Here is a 19564-nt window from a genome sequence, read left to right on the forward strand (position 1 = left end):
GCCGTGAAATCGTTAAAAAATTTCGGTACTTGTACAGTTTAATCAAGACATTAAAAAAATGAAAATATTGAAAAAAGTTTAAATTGTATGTATCCGGTATGGGACGAAGTTCTCTGAAAAGAAAATTGCACATTATTTGATCAAGTAGTTTTTTTTTTTTTTTTTTTTACAGCGGAAAAACACGTTTTTATGAGAGCGCGTTGAAGGCAGCCATCTTGGATTAAAAAAATTATTTGAATTTTAGAAATGCCAAAGGGAGATAACTCCAGTTAAAGCGCTGACACCCCATCCCCATCCCTAATACAAGCTTTTCTTCCTAAAAATCGAACATTTTGCTCGGTATCAAAACATTGTTTTTTCGCTGCAAAAAAAAAAAAAAAAAAAAAAAAAAAAAAAAAACTACTTGATGAAATTAAGTGAAATTTTTTTCGGAGAACTACCTTCCATAACGGATACATACAATTTAAACTCTTTTCGATATTTCCATTTTTTTAATGTCTTGGTTAAACTGCACAAGTACCAATAAATGTTATCAAAAGAAAGATAAGTTACTTTTCTACCTAACTGTATAATGTTTTAGCGTTTTTATTTAATGTAATATGTTTATTAAGCTCGAAAAACAGTGTTTACCGATGTATTGGAAAATTTAAAATGGCGGTCAACTCTCTCTTTGACAAGGTAAGTTTGGGAAAAGGAGTTAAAAAAAAAAAATATGCAAAATACTGTTTAAAACCCACCGAGTTTTTAACCGTATTTTTTCTAGTTTGTTTTTATTTATGACTTTTCCCAAACTTACCTTGTCAAAGAAAGAGTCGGCCGGCCGCCATTATTTTAAATTTTCCAATACATCGGTAAACACTGTTTTTCGAGCTGAATAAACATGTTACATTAAATAAAAACCCTAAAACATATCCAATTAGGTAGAAAAATAACTTCGCTTGCCTTTGATAACATTTATTTGTTATATATTTGTTTTTTGCTGTTTTTTTTTTGCAACTTTTTCGTATCTAAGTGTACACTGTACAAACCCAAATCTTGTTTATCAATAAAAAGATATATATATATATATATATATACATATATATATATATATATATATATATATATATATATATATATATATATATATATATATAATATTCGATTTGTGGAACAAAAGTTTGAAGAAAATCTTACTTTTAAAAGCAAAAGATATCCGATAGTTTATGCAACTGGTAAGGGACAACGCATGTTCTCGCCTGAAAATAAAATAAAAACGGATAAAAACAGAAAGAAAGGTTCATTGTAATAATAATATTAAGAAGGCCTATGAAACTGTCATGTCACCGGCTGTTGCTAAACCCCCACCATTGCCCTCTCTCCCCTTTCTGTAGAACTCTCCTAAAAAGGAGGAAGACTAGTTCTTGTAACATGGCCGCTCAATAAAGCTCCTATTATATTTTAACTTCTGTGTCATCTTCACTCTGATACTAACCCATGAACGTAACACCTGCTGACGTCATTGAATATGGTCTTTTGGTCATGTGTCCCAAGAAACGACCGGAAGTAGATAACTTCTAAGGATGAAGCCGTTATTGGGGATTTAGCAGTGTGCTGTCATTTACACACACACACACTCACTCACACTCACACACACTCACACGCACACACACTCTCACACGCACGCACACACACACACTCACTCACAGACATACAGTGTATGTGACATACACTCACACGCAGGGAGTTCCAAAGACCCGCAGTTCTGGGGAAGAAACTATTGGAGTAAAAGGCTTTCTTGCACCTAGGGATCTCTACTGTAAAGGGATGAGACTTAGTAGCTTGTCGGGTTTGTCGGGGGTAGTTACGTCGGGGAGGTACAAGTGTTTGCAGTTCGTCAGAGCATTCACCATTAAAGTATTTGTAGAACAGGCAGAGGGATGCAACATCTCGTCGATGGGACAGAGGCTGAAGCCTTGATGACAGTTCAGGACCTATCAGGTTGGCGACTCTCTTTTGAACCCTGTCCAGGAGCGAGAGACAAGAAGCAGATGCACCAGCCCAGATGTGACAACAGTACTCCATACATGGGCGAATGGTTGCCTTATAGAGGTATAGGATACTGTCAGGCGTAAGTAGTTTTCTAGCACGGTAGAGGGAGCCAACCTTCCTTGCAGCAGCCTTGGCAATGCTCTCAATGTATCTATTCCAGTTCATATTCCCTGTAAACGTTAGGCCGAGGAGTTTAAAAGAAGTACTTTCAGGTAATGTGTTCTTGGCCATTGCTATTGGTGGTAGAGAAGGTTTCTTGTAGTTATTGAAGGAAACAAGCTTAGTCTTAGCAGCATTGAATGTGACCAACCATTTTTGTCCCCATTCCACTACGGATTGGAGGTCATCCTCTAGTGTTTCTGCCATTTAATATTTTGACCCTTGGCCCTGCTTGCCACAGTAAACACAGATACTACACTATGATCACAACCAAAGGGTCACAACATTACACACTCACACACACAAACATGCTGACACACACACATAAACATGCTCACACACAAACACGTTCACTCACACATGCAAACACGCACACACGCACTCACAAACACTTTCACACACACTCTCACACACACAAACACACTCACACACACACGTTCACTCACACACAAACACACACACGTTCATACACACACACTCACACACTTACTTACTTGTACTTGAAACGACATTCACCCTGGAGGAGTTGAGTCGGCTTCATGAAGATGCACATCTCGTACCACTGCGGCCCAAGCCCGGCGATCGGAGGCAAGATCCCGAGTGAGCAACAGCCAGTCACGTCTCCAATGAGACAGGCCATAGATGAGCGGGCCCGAAATAAGTTCAGCGTCGGTTTTGATAGTCCCGAGCCACGTTCTTAGCTGGCCACCGACACGTTTTTTCCAGCCGGGTAGAGGACGTGGGGAGATAGCCTCGTGGATAAAGACCCCTGCATCACAGCGAGAGGCATGGCTGAACCATCGAAGGCGTCGGGCCCGCAGTAGGTCAGTAATTGCCTGGAGATTGCAGCGACGCCGGACTTCTTTGTTGGAGACGAAATCCAAGGGACGGACATGGAGAATGCGGCGGAGATTGTAGTGGTCGAAAACTTCTACGCGTCGCAGATCCGCTTTCTGTATGGGCCAGGTCTCACATCCATACAAAAGTATTGAGCGGACGAGAGCCTGGTAGATTCGTATTTTTGTCCTCAGACGTATTTCAGGCTGTGACCATAATCGCCTTTGGAGTCGACAAAAGGCAGCTCGTGCGGCATTAATGCGCGTTTCAATCTCATTCATGCCTTGACCGGTACCAATGAACGTGCAGCCCAAGTATTTGAAGCTATCTGTCTCCTCGAGGATTTCCCTGTTGAGAGTGACAGAGAACCTTTCTGCTTGAGGGACGCCAGCCGATAGAATCTTCGTCTTGCTGGCATTGATTCTCATGCCGATGGCAGTTGCCTTCTCCTGGATTCGGTTCAGCACCGTCTGTATGTCTCTGTAGCTCTCCCCAAGAACCGCAATATCGTCCGCGTAGTCCAAATCGGTGAGATGAAAGTTACGCCCCACCACGACGTCAGGATATCCAGGCAGCGCCTGCTCCATGATCCAATCAATAGCGTAATTGAAAAGGGTGGGCAAGAGCGTGCATCCCTGGCGGACACCACTGCTGACGTTGAAGAAAGAGGAATCCTGGCCATAGCAGCGGACACGCGTGCGAGTCCGATGGTAGTAGGCCTTGATCAAGTTGAGTAGCTTCGGGGGGATACCATCTGCTTCCATCACTCTCCACAGGGTACCGCGGTCGACCGAGTCAAAAGCGGCAGCGAAGTCGATAAAGCATACGATTGTATGCTGTTGGTAGCACCAGCGCTGTTCCAAGGCTCTCCTCAGCATGAATATTTGGTCGATGCATACACGACCAGGTCGGAATCCACATTGGTTAGGACGAGTCCTTCTGTCCCTTTCGTATTGAAACCGTCTCAGAATGAGGATAGTGAAGACTTTGGCAGCGACATCTATAAGGCTGATGCCTCTGTAGTTACTACATGTCCGTTTGTCACCCTTCTTAAAAAAGGGAAGAAGGATGGCGTCACTCCAATCTTGGGGAATCTCCCCACTATTCCAAATCTCAGAAATCAGCTGGTGTAGGCGAGGGGTTAATTCATCGATTCCGGTCTTGTAGACCTCAGCCGGGATACCGTCCTCGCCTGGAGCTTTGTTATTCTTCAACTTGGCAATGATGGCTCTGATTTCTTCATCGCTGGGGGTATCTGACGAGCAATCGTAGAGATCTGCAGCGGTGGGGGTGTTTTGACCTGGTATTGTAGGTGGAGGCTGGTGGTTCAGGAGTTCACGGAAGTGCTCGTGCCACCGATCCAATCGTGCGTTTAGTCCAGTAATGATTTCACCTCCACTGTTGTGGATGGATTCGCTCATGGATGACCTCGTCTGTGTGCTGGACTTCAATAGTTGATATAACTTGCGGGAGTCCCCTACCGAGGCCGCATGTTCCATGTCAGTTGCGATATTGTGCCAGTAGACATTGCGGTCGTTGCGGGCAGAGTGCGTTGTTTCTCGGCGAAAGCGACGATAGTTGGCATCTCCGTTGAGTCTGGCACGTTTAGCCTCCTCACCCAATTTCACCGTTCGACTTGAGATCCAGTCCTTTTGACGACGCTTTGTGAAACCCACGGTGTTGGCCGCTGCTTCAGTGACGTCCTTTTTGAGTGCTTTCCATATATCTTCCACCGATTCTTCTGGTTGTAAACCATTGAATCGGTTGCGTAGGTCCAGTCGAAACTGAGTCGCAGTGTCGTCCACTTTCAGCTTTGTGATATCAAGACGTTTTTGACGGGAAACGTGTTTGTTGGCCTTCAGTCGCATTGTGAGCTTGGCTCTAACAAGGACATGATCCGATCCATGGGTATTTCCTGTTTCAGCACCTCTGTAAGCGCAGCAGTCACGCATATTGCTTACCCAGCGTTTCCGTATCAAAATGTAGTCTATCTGGTTCGCCATGACACCGTCATTTGAGTACCACGTCACCAGATGATGATTTGGATGCTGAAACTTCGTATTGGAGACAATGAGGTGATTGTTCATCGCGAAGTTAGTGATACGTTCGCCATTGGCACAGCGATTCCGGACGCCAAATTGCCAGTTCTGCCATTCCAATCACCTGCTATGACAAGCATGTCGCCGGCAAGGGTTCCGTTGATGGCAGCTTGTAATTCGTTGTAGAAGGTATCCTTTATAGCGTCGGTTGAGTCTAGCGTGGGTGCATAGACTGCGATGGCAGAGACGTTGTGGATAACTCCTTTTAGCCGAATTCGGGCAAGGCGAGGGGAAATGGATTCCCAGTCCAAAAGAGATTTTTGTGCGCGGTCGCTCAGAGCGATTCCGACGCCATACAGTCCTGAATTGTCCGTTACCCCACTGTGATAGAGGTGGTAGGAAGTATCTTCTTGTGGTACCTTGATGGATTGGTGACCACTGTCTGGTAATCTGACCTCAGACAAGCATGCGACGTCTACCTTGTATTGGTGTAGAGAGCGCACCGTTAGGGCTTGTGCTGCCTCAGATCTCAGGGTTCGGACGTTCCAACAGGCGAAGAAGTAGTTCTGTCTTCTTCGAAGCATTCCGGCTTGCAAATTTAACACTTGTTCCACCGGGTGAACAAACGCGTCGGCTCCCGCGTACGCTGTAGTAGGGTCCGCAGTTGTATAATTGTGCATATTTCTCATGAAGTTTCTTGGCGGTAGTAACTACAGGCGGACGCCAGTCGCAAGTGTACACTGTGGGTGTGTGCCCAGGAATGGATATCCTTGCCGCTGATTGTCAGCAGACGCAGAGGGATAGTCCGACCATGGAGCCGCCGATTATCGACAGTCATTCCATGGGTTTGAAGACAGGTTGCCGCAAGTCCCTTGCAGACGCAGACTATCACCAGGCGCCGCCGGTTGCTGGCAGACACAGCTGGATTTAAGAGCAGACGAACAGTTATAGCGCTGAACACTCGCTTGCATTCCCGCTCATTCGGTGTTAACCGGTCTCGCGACGTGGACGCATGGGCGTGAATTTGTCTGTCAGAGGTTATAAGTGACACACGCCTTATGGAACCATTTTATAGAGCAGTGGGGGGTCATACCCATATGCCCAGCTCCGGTATAACAGACCATTTGAGACCACACTCACACACACACAAACACGTTCACATAGACACACACATATAATAGCAGAGATAGAAATGTTTATGTTTCTCTTCTGTGATGAAACAAATGCTTCATCACAGAAGAATTGCATTACGAAATTTTTAAAGGTGGAAAATGTTGACTTACCCATGGGAAGACGATAGGACAGTTTTTAGATGCTTTCTTACAAAAAAATATTCCATTGTTCTTGCGCTTGATTACATACTGAAAATTGAAATTTAAAGAGCAAACAGTTAATAAAACATGTTAAAAATGTTTTGAAAAAGAGTTTAAAACATATTTAATCTGAAAAGGAAACACTTGATAAGTTGATAGTCCTTAATCTGCGGAGTTTCGAAGAAATACTTTCCTTCTCATCAGAGAGTAGGAATTAGCAAAATGCGGGATCGGATTTTGCATACAAAAGTATTTGATGAAACTGCAAGTAAGTCAAAGATCTTACTTGAAAACACAAAAAGTGAAACAGAGGGAATATGGTGAAGAAAAAGGTGATTACACGTGAATGGATAGTCTGGTGAAAGGTAAATAATCCAATGACGGTAAAATCCAAAAATATAACTCCAAGAAAGTCAATTGAATTTCCATTTGCACTAATAAAATCCAAGGAAATCATGTAATTGGAAGATGGTTCAAAATAATCCAAAAGCCGAAATCCATGGAATAATTCACAAATATGTACAAGGAAAAATTCCAATAATATTAATAAAAGAAAAAAAAGATATGCTTTTCATACGGCTGCCGAGACATATATATTGTATTTATTTGCTTCCCCACCAAAGCAAATTAGGCACAAAGCCGTTTTTAATGTGGGGCAAAAACCCGCTCCCTCAAAAGTAGGCAAAAAGGGGACGTTTGTTCGAATTGCCGCAATCACTGATTCTTCCAAATTATGTTTCTGTGGTATCAGTCTTGAAAGTCCATCCGCATGGCAAATCTTTTCCGATGCTAGATGTTGTAGCTGGAAATCGTAATTCAGTAGGATCGTACCCCAGCACAGCAATCTATTTGCGGTGTATTACAGGCAATCCTTTTTTTTTTTATCCATAGATTGTGACTAATGGTTTATGGTCGGTTTCAAGTATGAAATGTCTACCATATAAATATCGGTGGAATTTAGTCACTGCAAAGATTATACTCAACGCTTCTTTTTCAATCTGTGAATACGCCTTCTCTGCTGGAAGCAGCGTTCTTGAAGCGTAAGCTATCGGCTTTCTAGATCCATTAGGCATGATATGTTGAATGCATGCTCCTATGCCGTAGGAACTAGCGTCACTAGCGACGACTATATTTAATTTTGTGTCATAGTGAGTTAGAAATAATTCAGATGTTAGTGCACTCTTTATTTTGTCAAAAGAGGTTTGACATTCTTGCGTCCAGTTCCAAGGTGTGCCCTTTTTTAGCAGCTCATTTAAGGGAGCTCGCAAATTATGCATCCCTTTAATAAAAGATTGGTAATAATTTGCGAGTCCTAAGAAACTCTGCAAAGTTGTTACGTTATTAGGTGCTGGCATGTTTTTTATTGCCGCAGATCTTTCTGGGTCTGGACATCGCCCATGTTTATTTATTATATGTCCAAGATACTTAATTTCACTCATACAAAAGTCGCATTTATTTTCTTTTACTTTAAACCCGAATTCTTGTATTCGAGTGAATACTTGTTTTAAATGCTCCTTATGTTCTTCTAGGGATTTGCTCCTGATAACAATGTCGTCCAGGTATGCACATGCGCACAATATCACTTAGCATGGTGTCCATCGCTTGTTGAAAAATGGCAGGCGCTACTTTGATGCCAAAGGGCAACCGGTTGTATTTGTACAATCCCTTATGCGTGTTGATGCATAGTATTTTTTAGCAATTCTCCTCGACCGGTATTTGTAAATACGCATTGCTCAAGTCTATCTTGGAGAAGATATTACCACCATTCAACTTTGTGAATATTTTCTCTGGACTTGGTAGAGGGTAATAGTAATCTTGTAATATGGAGTTTAGACCTGTCGAAAAGTGCGCATACTCTGATTTCATCATTCTTTTTCTTTACATATACGGTGGGGGCTGCCCAGTCGCTATGTTCTATTTTTGATAGTATTCCTGTCTGTTCCAATCTGTCTAATTCTTTATTAATCTTTTCCAAGCCAGCACACGGAACGTTTCGCTTTTTTCTAAAAATTTGGCTGGTGTTTTCTTTAAGTTCAAACGAGGCCTTAAATTTATTGCAACGACCTAATTTAGTCATAAATACATCAGGGAATAATTTTTTGAAATCCTCTTTTATATTTTCTGTTGTTGGAGTAGTACATTCTATTTTTTTACAGAATGTATTAAATGGCTTATTCCAGAGTCCAAATTTCTCAATTAAATCTATTCCAAACAGGTTTTCGCTATTTTTCAATACGAACATATTTAATTTCTTCGTAAACCCTTTCAATTTTATAAGAAGGATAACTTCTTCAAATTTTATCTCACCACCAGTTACCGTCGGAGCCATTAAGCCACGAAGTCTATTTTGTACTCTGTCAAGGCAGGATAGGCTGTTTTTAGTAGCTCCTGCCCAGATATGGCAACAGTATTCCATCCTTGGACGTACTTGGCTTTTATATAGATAGAGAATTGCATCAGTAGTGAGATATCTTCTGGAGCGGTAGAAGGATCCCACCATCTTTCCAGCCACCTTGGCAACAGACTTGATGTACGTGTTCCATTTCAGATCAGGAGTAAAGGTCAAACCCAGAAGCTTGTCAAAACACGGGGCCTCACCCAGACGAGAGCCATCCATCACAATTGATGCCAGATGAGGATCAGAGCGTTGATGATGTAAGGATAGGAGTTTGGTTTTGGATGCATTAAAGGTAACCAGCCACGTCTTCCCTCACAACAACGCGCTCGAGATCAGAGGAGAGAGAATCAGAGAGAACTTTGTCATTTACAGCCTTTGATGTGTTGCCGTAGATGGTCGTGTCATCAGCATAGATGTCAACGAATGATTTAAGTATGTGTTTAGGGAGGTCATTGATGTAGATCAGGAAGAGAGTTGGGCCCAGGATTGACCCCTGAGGGACTCCAGCATTTATATTGCAGGCCTCCGATTTTTGTCCATCTACCACTACTCTTATGAGCCTATCGGAGAGAAATGATTTAATGATTGAGAAAACATTTCCAGTTATACCGTAGCTGGAAATCTTGTGAAGTAGACCCTTATGCCATACCTTGTCGAAGGCCTTTGATATGTCAAGAGCAATTGCCCTAGAAAGGTATCTTTTGTCAAGAGATTCACTAATCCTGTGGGATATAACCGTCAGCACATCTGCGGTAGATCTTGCAGAGCGGAAACCATATTGTGTGTCACTAAGAAGGTTATTCCTGCTGAGGTGGTTGACTATTTCTCTATTTAATATGGATTCCAGCAACTTACTCATAACGCACAGGAGACTTATTGGTCTGTACTGAGAGTTGAGAGGGAGATGACTTATCACCTGAATTCTTAAATACAGGGCAAACTGATGAGGTCTTCTAGGGAGTCGGAAAGCACTTCTCCTTAAGGCAGCACTTAAATAGTTTCGTAAGTATGGGAGCAAGTTCTGGTTGAAGCTTTTTTAACATTATAATTGGGATGCCATCAGGGCCAGTTGCTTTACTGGAATCTAGGTTCTTGATTAGCTTGGCGACTTCATGCACGGATATTTGTATGCTACCTAGCTTGTTCTGTGTTATAGGAGGAAATATGGGGAGTTGATGGCCTTCGTCGCATAGGGTAGAATTAGCTGCAAAGTTCTTTGCAAATAGTTTGGCCTTGTCTGACGCTGACGAGATGACCTCTGGTCCATTGATAATGGTTGGGATAGAACGCACACTTCTGTTCAGGATCCTATTTGTTATTTGCCAAAACTGGTGGGAACCAAGCCGCTGATCAGCTACCTTGGATTTAACAGACTGGGCATATAGCTCTCTTGCATTTTTTATTACTCTTTTACAGTGGTTGCTGGCAGTCCTGAAAGCAGCTTTAGTCTCAGTGCTTCTATTACGTTGGTAGCTATGGAAAAAGTGATTTCTGTGCGTGATAGCAGCAGCACATTCTGGGGAGAACCATGGCTGGCTATTAGGTTTTTGTTGGAATTTTTTAGATGGTATGAATTGGTCTATGCCTATAATTAACCATTCGGTCTGATCTGATACTATAGAGGACACTTCCTTTTTAAACATGGAGTGCAGAGGTAAACCAGATATGAATGTACGTAAGCTATCCCAGTCAGCCATAGAGTATCGGTATACAGTACGGTGGAGGGGCACGTCTGGGGACTTCTTACATTTCATTTTTATCTTAACTGATACGACGGAGTGGTCAGAGGATCCTAGAGGAGAACGTGTCCGACTTTCTTGCAAATGTAGCATTTTTTCTTCTTATAAGGGCAATCCGATTCCCAATGTCTTTCTGCGCATCTCTTACAGTTATATCTAGGAAGAGACTTGTTATATTCTTTACTATAATTATAATTATTATATTTGGAATATCTTGTTCCGTTTTGATTGCTTTTATTTGAATAGTTCTTGGTTGGTGTGTATGGTTTTCTAACCTTTCTTACATATGCCACTCCGGATTCTTCTATCTTATTTAAATCCTTTTTTAGTGTAATGGCCCTTTCACAATCCTCTGCTAATTTCTGAAGTGTTAAATCTTGCTCAGATTCCAGCTTAGACAACACTCGTCTGCGTATTTCTGCATTTTTCGTGGAGATGAACCCTTCTGCGAAGCTTAGGCATTTGAAATCTTCTACTGTTAGTTCTGCTAGCTTAAAATTGTCACAGTTTTTATTGACAACTGAGTGATGCGTATGTCAAATATTCTTGGTTGTCCATCTTCCTTAGATTCATACACAACCATCTCTTAGGAAAAAGAAATATATTCGGATTAAATAATTCTTTTAGTAATTTTACAGCTTCCATGAAATCTAATTCCGTAGTTTTTTAGGTAGTATATAATCTACGAACTTGCTGTGTTCTCTTACACCCAACTTCATGAGTAAAAGGCTCACTTTCTGGATATTTGTCTAACTTTTGCAGTCGAGTTGAAAGACATCCTCGTATCTTGTATAGTATGCTTCAAAAGTCTTTTCTTCCTCCGGCACATAATTAAATGTGTCCATGCTATTAAATATAGTTGTATGCGAGAAATTAGTACTGTCGACATTTTCTCGATTAGTCTTTAATAGTTCCAGTGTTTTAGCAAAACGTTCATTTTGCCTTTCTTCATATTCAAATTGTAATTTCTTCTGCTTTTCTTCTTGTTCAAATTGTAATTTCTTCTGCCTTTCTTCTTGTTCCATTTGCCATTTCAATAATTTCTCCTCTCTATGTGCATCTAGCTCGGATTGCGCCTTTTGTTGCGTCTGCAAAAATTGCATTAACATTCTAGATAAATCTTCCAGAGCCCACACAAAAAACAAACAAAAAAAAAACGTAAATATGTTTGAAAAAATAAAATTAAATATGTTTGCAAAAAAACAGCAAAAAAAAAAAGGTTTTAAATTAAAATATAACAAAAAAACATTTTTATTTCAAGGGTGCCATTATATACATTTTGTGCTTCCGTAACTGGGTGGACAGATAGTAACGCCACCTATAGTCAAACGGAGGAAACAGGCTCTCTCTTTCTTCCGGATTACCGTAAGCACTTGATTAAATAAAGTAAACGAACAAAATATACATTTTTATACATTTATAACTATTTATTTAACAGAAAAAAAGAAACAATTTTAAAAAGTGTGTTAATAACATACTGTATTATTGTCTTAACAGAAAAAAATTCATATATAAAAAAACTGTGAAACTTTGTCGTGTGTAAATCGTAAAACTTGAAATAAAATATTTAAAAAACATTTTAAAAATAATTGAAACCATTAATAATTCGTGATAAAACATTAATAATTCGTAATATCGTGATTTGACGGTTTTACCCTCAAATTAATTAAAAAAAAAAAAGGTACTTGCACAGTTTAATCAACACATTCAAAAATGAAAATATCGAAAAAAAAGGTTATACTATACATATCCGTTTTGAACTGAAGATCTTTGAAAAAAAATGTCACTTAATTTGGTCGAGTAATTTTTTTTGTTTGTTTGTTTTTTTTACAGCGGAAAAATACGTTTTTATGACAGCACGTTGAAGCTAGTATTCTTGGATTTTTTCTTAATTTTTGCTTGGAATTTAGAACACGCCACGGAAGATATCTCAAGTTAAAGCGCCGACACTCCCTCCCCATCTTTAATTCTAGCTTTTTTCCTAAAAATCGAACCTTTTGCTCGGTATCATAACAAATTGTTTTTTCGCTGTAAAAAAAAAAAAAAAAATACTCGATGAAATTAAGTGAAATTTTATTTTTCGGAGAACTTCATTCCATAACGTACAATTAGAGCCTTTTTTTTCGATATTTTCATTTTTTCGGAGAACTTCGTTTCATAACGAATACGTAAATTATTTTTCGATATTTTCATTTTTTTTAATGTGTTGATTAAACTGTGCAAGTGCCAAATAAAGTATTAAAATATTTTTTAAAAACGGTGAAACTTTGCTGTGCGTAATAGCAGAAGATAAAAATAAAATAAAAAATATTTAAATAATTTTTTGAGGTTTGTATTACTGTACACATAGATTCGAAAAAGTTGTCAAAAAAACAAATATATAACAAATAAATGTTACCAAAGGCAAAATAAGTTACTTTTCTACCTAACTGGATAATATTTTCGTGTTTTTATTCAATGTAACATGTTTATTCAGCTCGAAAAGCATAATGTTTATCGATGTATTGGACAATTCAAAATGGCGCCCGACTCTCTCTTTAACACGGTAAGTTTGGGAAAAGGTGTTATAAATAATAAACTAGACAAAATACTGTTAGAAATTCGCTCAATATATGTTACCGTGACATGGGTTGACATATATTCATTGGTTTGTTAATAGTATTTTGTCTAGTTTTTTATTTACGTGTTCCATTTAAGATGGAGAGTAAAGGTCAAGGACAGAAGCTTGTCAAAACTTGAGGCCTCCCCAAGACGAGAACCATTCATTTCAATTGATGCCAAATGAGGATCAGAACGTTGATGATGTAAAAATAGAAGCTTGGTTTTTGATGCATTAAAAGATCCTTGGACCTTTATTATTCCTGATATTCATAAATTACCTCCCTGACAAAATTGTGTTTACTATGCGTTTATTTGCTGATGACACTATGGTCTATGACAGGCACGAGGGGGAAACAAATGAACACATATCTAAGAAAATGGCTAAAACTTTAGAGGAAGACCTCCAGTCTGTAGTGAAATTCTGATCTTAAATGGAACACGTACATCAAATCTGTTGCCAAGGCCGCTGGAAAAATGGTGGGATCTTTCTATCGATCCGGTAGATATCTCACTGCTGATGCTATTCTCTATCTATATAAGAGCCAGGTACGTCCAAGGATGGAATACTGTTGCCACATCTGGGCAGGAGCTGCTAGAAAGGACTTGGCCTGCCTTGATAGAGTTCAAAATAGACTACGTAGCCTCGTAGGAGATGTCCTTTTCTCTTCCCTGCAACCTCTATCTCACAGAAGAGATGTTGCGAGTTTGTCTGATGTATCGTTATTTTCATGGAAAGTGTTGGACTGAGCTTCAATCTATGGTCCCCCCTCGCCAAACTTTCACAAGAAACACTCGTCTAGCTGTAAACACTATCAATAATTCCCCCCACTCTTTATCTGTGCCTAAACCTAAACGTAGATTCCATGAACAAAGGCTCTTTCTTAGAACTGCACGCCTGTGGAATTGTCTTCCGTTTTCCGGCTTTCCGGCTGACTACAATATGGTTGTGTTCAAGTCTAACGTAAATAAGTCTTGATGAGCCGTTCCATATAAGTTATCAAATTTACCAAATTTTCATTACTAATGATTACTATATTGTCCAATTTCTACTGTACACTCTTTAACCCTTATACTTGAGTGGCCTCTTGGCCTTGATAATGCGGTAATGTTGGAACATAAATGGTTGGTAACATTCAATTCTGTCAAGACTGAGCTTCTTTTTTTTAACAATTAAAAGAAACCTTCTGAACCACCAATTGCAATAGCTAATTGTTACAATATTTTTTAGTATTATTGCTCCATAAATATTAAACCGTTCTGAAGCAATTTTGCATGTTTCTTCGTGTCAACACAGGAAGAATCTTTTGCTCTGTGGATTCCAACTCGAGAACTGTCTACTGCGAACCAGTCACCTCACTGAACCAGTCACTGCCTGAATGTGCTATATATATATATATATATATATATATATACTTGTTTATTGTTATATAAACATGGTTACATCCTGCTGCTACAAATAGCCACTTGTTTCAATCAAACAACAGATATCATCAGGCAGCGACTTGACTATTCAAAAGTTCAATGAATAATCTTTATTCATTGAACTTTTGAATAGTCAAGTCGCTGCCTGATGATATCTGTTGTTTGATTGAAACAAGTGGCTATTTGTAACAGCAGAATGTAACCATGTTTATATAACAATAAACAAGTATTATCAGCTCTTTTTATTGAGCACTATCTAACAACCTCGTTGAATTCATTAGTCCATTACTTTTGAATAAAAAAAAAAACGAGTATATATATATATATATATATATATATATATATATATATATATATATATATATATATATATATATAAAATTGTAATTCAATGAATTTCAAAAAACTCCCATTGAAATGAAATGAAGTGGTTGAGTTTCATATCAAGGAATTTTTATTATTCTTAGCAAGACAAAGAATGCTTTAGAAAATTAATCTCCTTAGCCTATAGGGTTTCGATGTCTACCATCTCATCAGAGGAGAGAAAATATTAGCAAATACTTATAAAGGTATGTACCCTATTTGCTAAAGTCAGTGAGACATGGAAAGTCAAAGTCAAAATAATCAATTTATCAGAAGTAGTAGGAGGATTTGCAGAAAAAGGATATGAATGTTTTTTAGATCCAGCTTGCTTGGTAAAATCCATATATATATATATATATATATATATATATATATATATATATATATATATATATATATATATATATATATATATGTATATTTCTGTAGAAATATATTTTCTTATTATATATCAATCCTTATTTAAGAAGCTCAATGTAATTACAGAGCAATATAGAAAATAAAAAACAAAATGTTATATTCCAAACTTCATAGTATAGTTTTTGAATTGTATGATTTTAAAAATTATAATTGTAAGGATTGATAAGTTTGATTGTAATAGCTAATAGATTTGAATTATGTTTGGTTTTCAATTTGGATGAATTGATTAATTATGATAACTAACTGAAATGATCAATCGTTTTTTTTTTTTTTAGCTTAGTTTAGTTTCGTATATACAAACATGTATAATAGTTTATAAGTTGTTGATATTGTTTTCATAAGTATGTATACATAACTTAGAATTATAAATTTACTAATTATTAAATAAAACATTTTGGTAGAAGATTCATGAATTTATTAAAATTGTTAGTACGAATAGTTGGGTTTAATGACTTTGTTTGATAAAAATTCAAGATGGCGTAATAGAAAAATATAAAGCTAACTGCAGCTTCTCTTCCAATTTTCGGATTTTAATCATGTCAAATCACATTTCAATTCCTTTTGACGGATTGATTGTTGCTATTTCTTCTGATGAGTTAAGGGCATAATAGATTCACTGATAGATGTAATAATTAAGTGATTTATTTTGCGCTATGAAACAGATACTGTCAATAAATCAACTGAATTAAAGGAATAAATTATAAGATGGTCAACATCATGAATTTTGGAATATAGCTTTTTGTCATTGATTCTCTCTCTCTCTCTCTCTCTCTCTCTGTATGTATGTATATATATATATACATATATATATATATATATATATATATATATATATATATATATGTATATATATACAAATATACCACTTACTTTTATATATATATATATATATAGTAATTAATAAAATATATATGGCGATTAAGCTACACTGAATATTCTGCGTTTCATCCACTATAGGATTCGTCAGGCTTATGCGCGAATTCTGTGGTTGCTTCTTGTTTTTATATGTTGAAGATTTCTAGTTAGCCAATCAGCTTTCTAGTATCCACCGCGCCCTTTCCTATCAGCCAATGGGCATGCATTTTATCGAACAAAGGATCTGTTTTAGAACTAGGTTAGTGGTTTAAGGTAGATCTTTTCCCTCCTTTTTTATATATATATATATATATATATATATAAATATACCCATGTGTACACACATACATTCACATATATATACATATATATATATATATATATATATATATATATATATATATATATATATATGTATATATATGTGAATGTGTGTGTACACATGGGTATATTTATATATATATATATATATATATATATATATATATATATATATATATATATATATATATAAATATACCCATGTGTACACACATACATTCACATATATATACATATATATATATATATATATATATATATATATATATATATATATATATATGTGTGTGTGTGATTAGTCTAATTAAATTTATTTACACCACTTACTTTTTGGGGCAATCTCGAAATCTTGACAAATGAAGGCTTGTTGAAAAGCTAATGACCTGAATTGTGTTGTGGGTCATGTGACATTTGCCCCAAAGGTCACACAGTACTGTTTCCTTGAATCATTACAAGAAACCTTCTCAATCACCGATTGCTTTGGCTAATGATACATTACTTGAAAGTACTTTGTTCAAACTATAACACACTCGAGGGGGAAACAAATGAACAAGAAAAAGGCTAAAAACTTAGAGGAAGACTTTCAGTCTGCAGTAGAATACTGCTGTGAATGAAAAGTAACGTTTAATGCTGCCAAGACTAAGCTTCTCCGCCTTAATAATTACGAGAAACATTCACAAGCATTGGTTGCTATGGCCAATGGTATATGACTTGAAAGTACTTTGTCCAAACTCCTAAACTTAACGTTCACTGGCAACATAAATTGAAACAAATAAATTGAGGTAATTGCTAAGGCTGCTGCAAAGAAGATTGGCTCTTTCTACTTGAGAGTATCCTGTATCTATATAAAGCCACACCTTGCCCATGCATGGAGTATTGCTGCCACATCTGGGCTGGTGCATCTGCCACAAGTCTCTTGCTTTTAGACAGAGTTCAAAAAACCTAATTGGTCCTGCACTATCAACCAAACTCTTTGCAGCTACTGATCAGAATTTAATAAATGAAGGCTCGTTGAAAAGCTAATGACTTGAAGGTCACACAGTACTGTTTCCTTTAATAATTACAAAAAACCGTCTCAACCACTAATTGCTATGAAAGCACTTTGTTCAAACTCCTTGGCTTAACGTTCACTGGCATCATGAATTTGAACGTCTGCCTGCTTCCCACCGGACTACAACTTGGATGTGTTCAAGTCCAATGTTAACAAATTCCTAATGAACCGCTCCCTTAAGTAAACACTTCATCAAAGCTCCACACTAACGTAATGTACTTGCAATAACCCTTATCCCTGAGTGGCTTCTGGGCCTTGATAAGTGGTGATCACTGTGTAAAAAAAAAAAGAAGGTAATTGCGAAGGCTGCTGCAAAGAAGATTGGCTCTTTCTACTTGAGAGTATCCTGTATCTATATAAAGCCACACCTTGCCCATGCATGGAGTATTGCTGCCACATCTGGGCTGGTGCATCTGCCACTAGGCTCTTGCTCTTAGGCATGGTTAAAAAGAAGAGTCACAAACCTAACTGTACACTCAAGAGATCCCTAGATGCCGGAAAAAACTTCTACTTTGATAGCTTCTTTACCAGAACTCCTAGCATTTGGAATTGCCCTCAAGATAACTGCTTCCCTTATTGTATAGACATGCAGAAGTTTAAATGTAATGTGAACAAATATCTTGTTGCCCAACTCCCTATATGGTATCCTTGTGCCTTGTTTGGGATACAAATAACAGTAAAAAAGAAAAAAAGAAATACAATTATATGAATGAAAAAAGAATAGCCAATTAAATTACAACTCACAAACTGTATGACTGGTAGGTTCACATATTTGTAGGAAGTAAACGGGTATATGGAGCAACCACACACTTTGCTCAGGTAACATGTCATGGCGTGAACGACAGGCTAATAAAAAAAAAGATAATAAATATATTAGTGTTAAGAACGATTAATCGGAAATAAGAAAATAAAAACATTTTGAAGAATAAGAATCAGGATCTGAATCTAATTACAGACAATCTTTTGTGAAATACACACATTTCAGATTCCAGCAATCACGTGAATTGACCAATGAGTTATATTAAACTACGAGATCCAAAAGGCAAGACCTGCGAGACGGTAAATGTTCTTATAAAATTTAAATTTATTCATGTTCTTATAAAATTTAAAGACATTAATGTTCTTATAAAATTTAAAGACATTCATGTTCTTATAAAATTTAAATTTATTCATGTTCTTATAAAATTTAAATTCATTAATGTTCTTATAAAATTTAAAGACATTCATGTTCTTATAAAATTTAAATTTATTCATGTTCTTATAAAATTTAAATTCATTAATGTTCTTATAAAATTTAAAGACATTCATGTTCTTATAAAATTTAAAGACATTAATGTTCTTATAAAATTTAAAGTCATTCATGTTCTTATAAAATTTAAAGACATTAATGTTCTTATAAAATTTAAAGTCATTCATGTTCTTATAAAATTTAAAGACATTCATGTTCTTATAAAATTTAAATTTATTCATCTTCTTATAAAATTTAAATTCATTAATGTTCTTATAAAATTTAAAGACATTCATGTTCTTATAAAATTTAAAGACATTAATGTTCTTATAAAATTTAAAGTCATTCATGTTCTTATAAAATTTAAAGACATTAATGTTCTTATAAAATTTAAAGACATTCATGTTCTTATAAAATTTAAAGTCATTCATGTTCTTATAAAATTTAAAGTCATTCATGTTCTTATAAAATTTAAAGACATTAATGTTCTTATAAAATTTAAAGTCATTCATGTTCTTATAAAATTTATAAAATTTAAATTTATTCATGTTCTTATAAAATTTAAATTTATTAATGTTCTTATAAAATTTAAAGACATTCATGTTCTTATAAAATTTAAAGACATTCATGTTCTTATAAAATTTAAAGTCATTCATGTTCTTATAAAATTTATAAAATTTAAATTTATTCATGTTCTTATAAAATTTTAATTTATTCATGTTCTTATAAAATTTAAAGACATTCATGTTCTTATAAAATTTAAAGACATTAATGTTCTTATAAAATT

At 36.7% G+C, this 19564-nt stretch overlaps 1 protein-coding gene across 1 annotated transcript in view; it reads right to left on the reverse strand.

The window, feature by feature from the left end:
• LOC145270989 (uncharacterized) overlaps window positions 1–19564 on the reverse strand; it is a 143002-nt gene that overhangs the window by 20413 nt on the left and 103025 nt on the right. The window contains exons 3-5 of the mRNA XM_080126525.1: window positions 18294–18395; window positions 6350–6427; window positions 1177–1238 (exon numbers count right to left, since the gene is read on the reverse strand). Coding sequence (XP_079982651.1) covers window positions 1179–1238; window positions 6350–6427; window positions 18294–18395 — 240 coding nt within the window. The 3' untranslated portion in view covers window positions 1177–1178. The remainder of the gene's footprint in view (window positions 1–1176; window positions 1239–6349; window positions 6428–18293; window positions 18396–19564) is intronic.

The sequence above is a fragment of the Euprymna scolopes genome, chromosome 46 (assembly GCF_053919585.1).
Source record: "Euprymna scolopes isolate OS-2025 chromosome 46, ASM5391958v1, whole genome shotgun sequence".
Classification (NCBI taxonomy): domain Eukaryota; kingdom Metazoa; phylum Mollusca; class Cephalopoda; order Sepiida; family Sepiolidae; genus Euprymna; species Euprymna scolopes.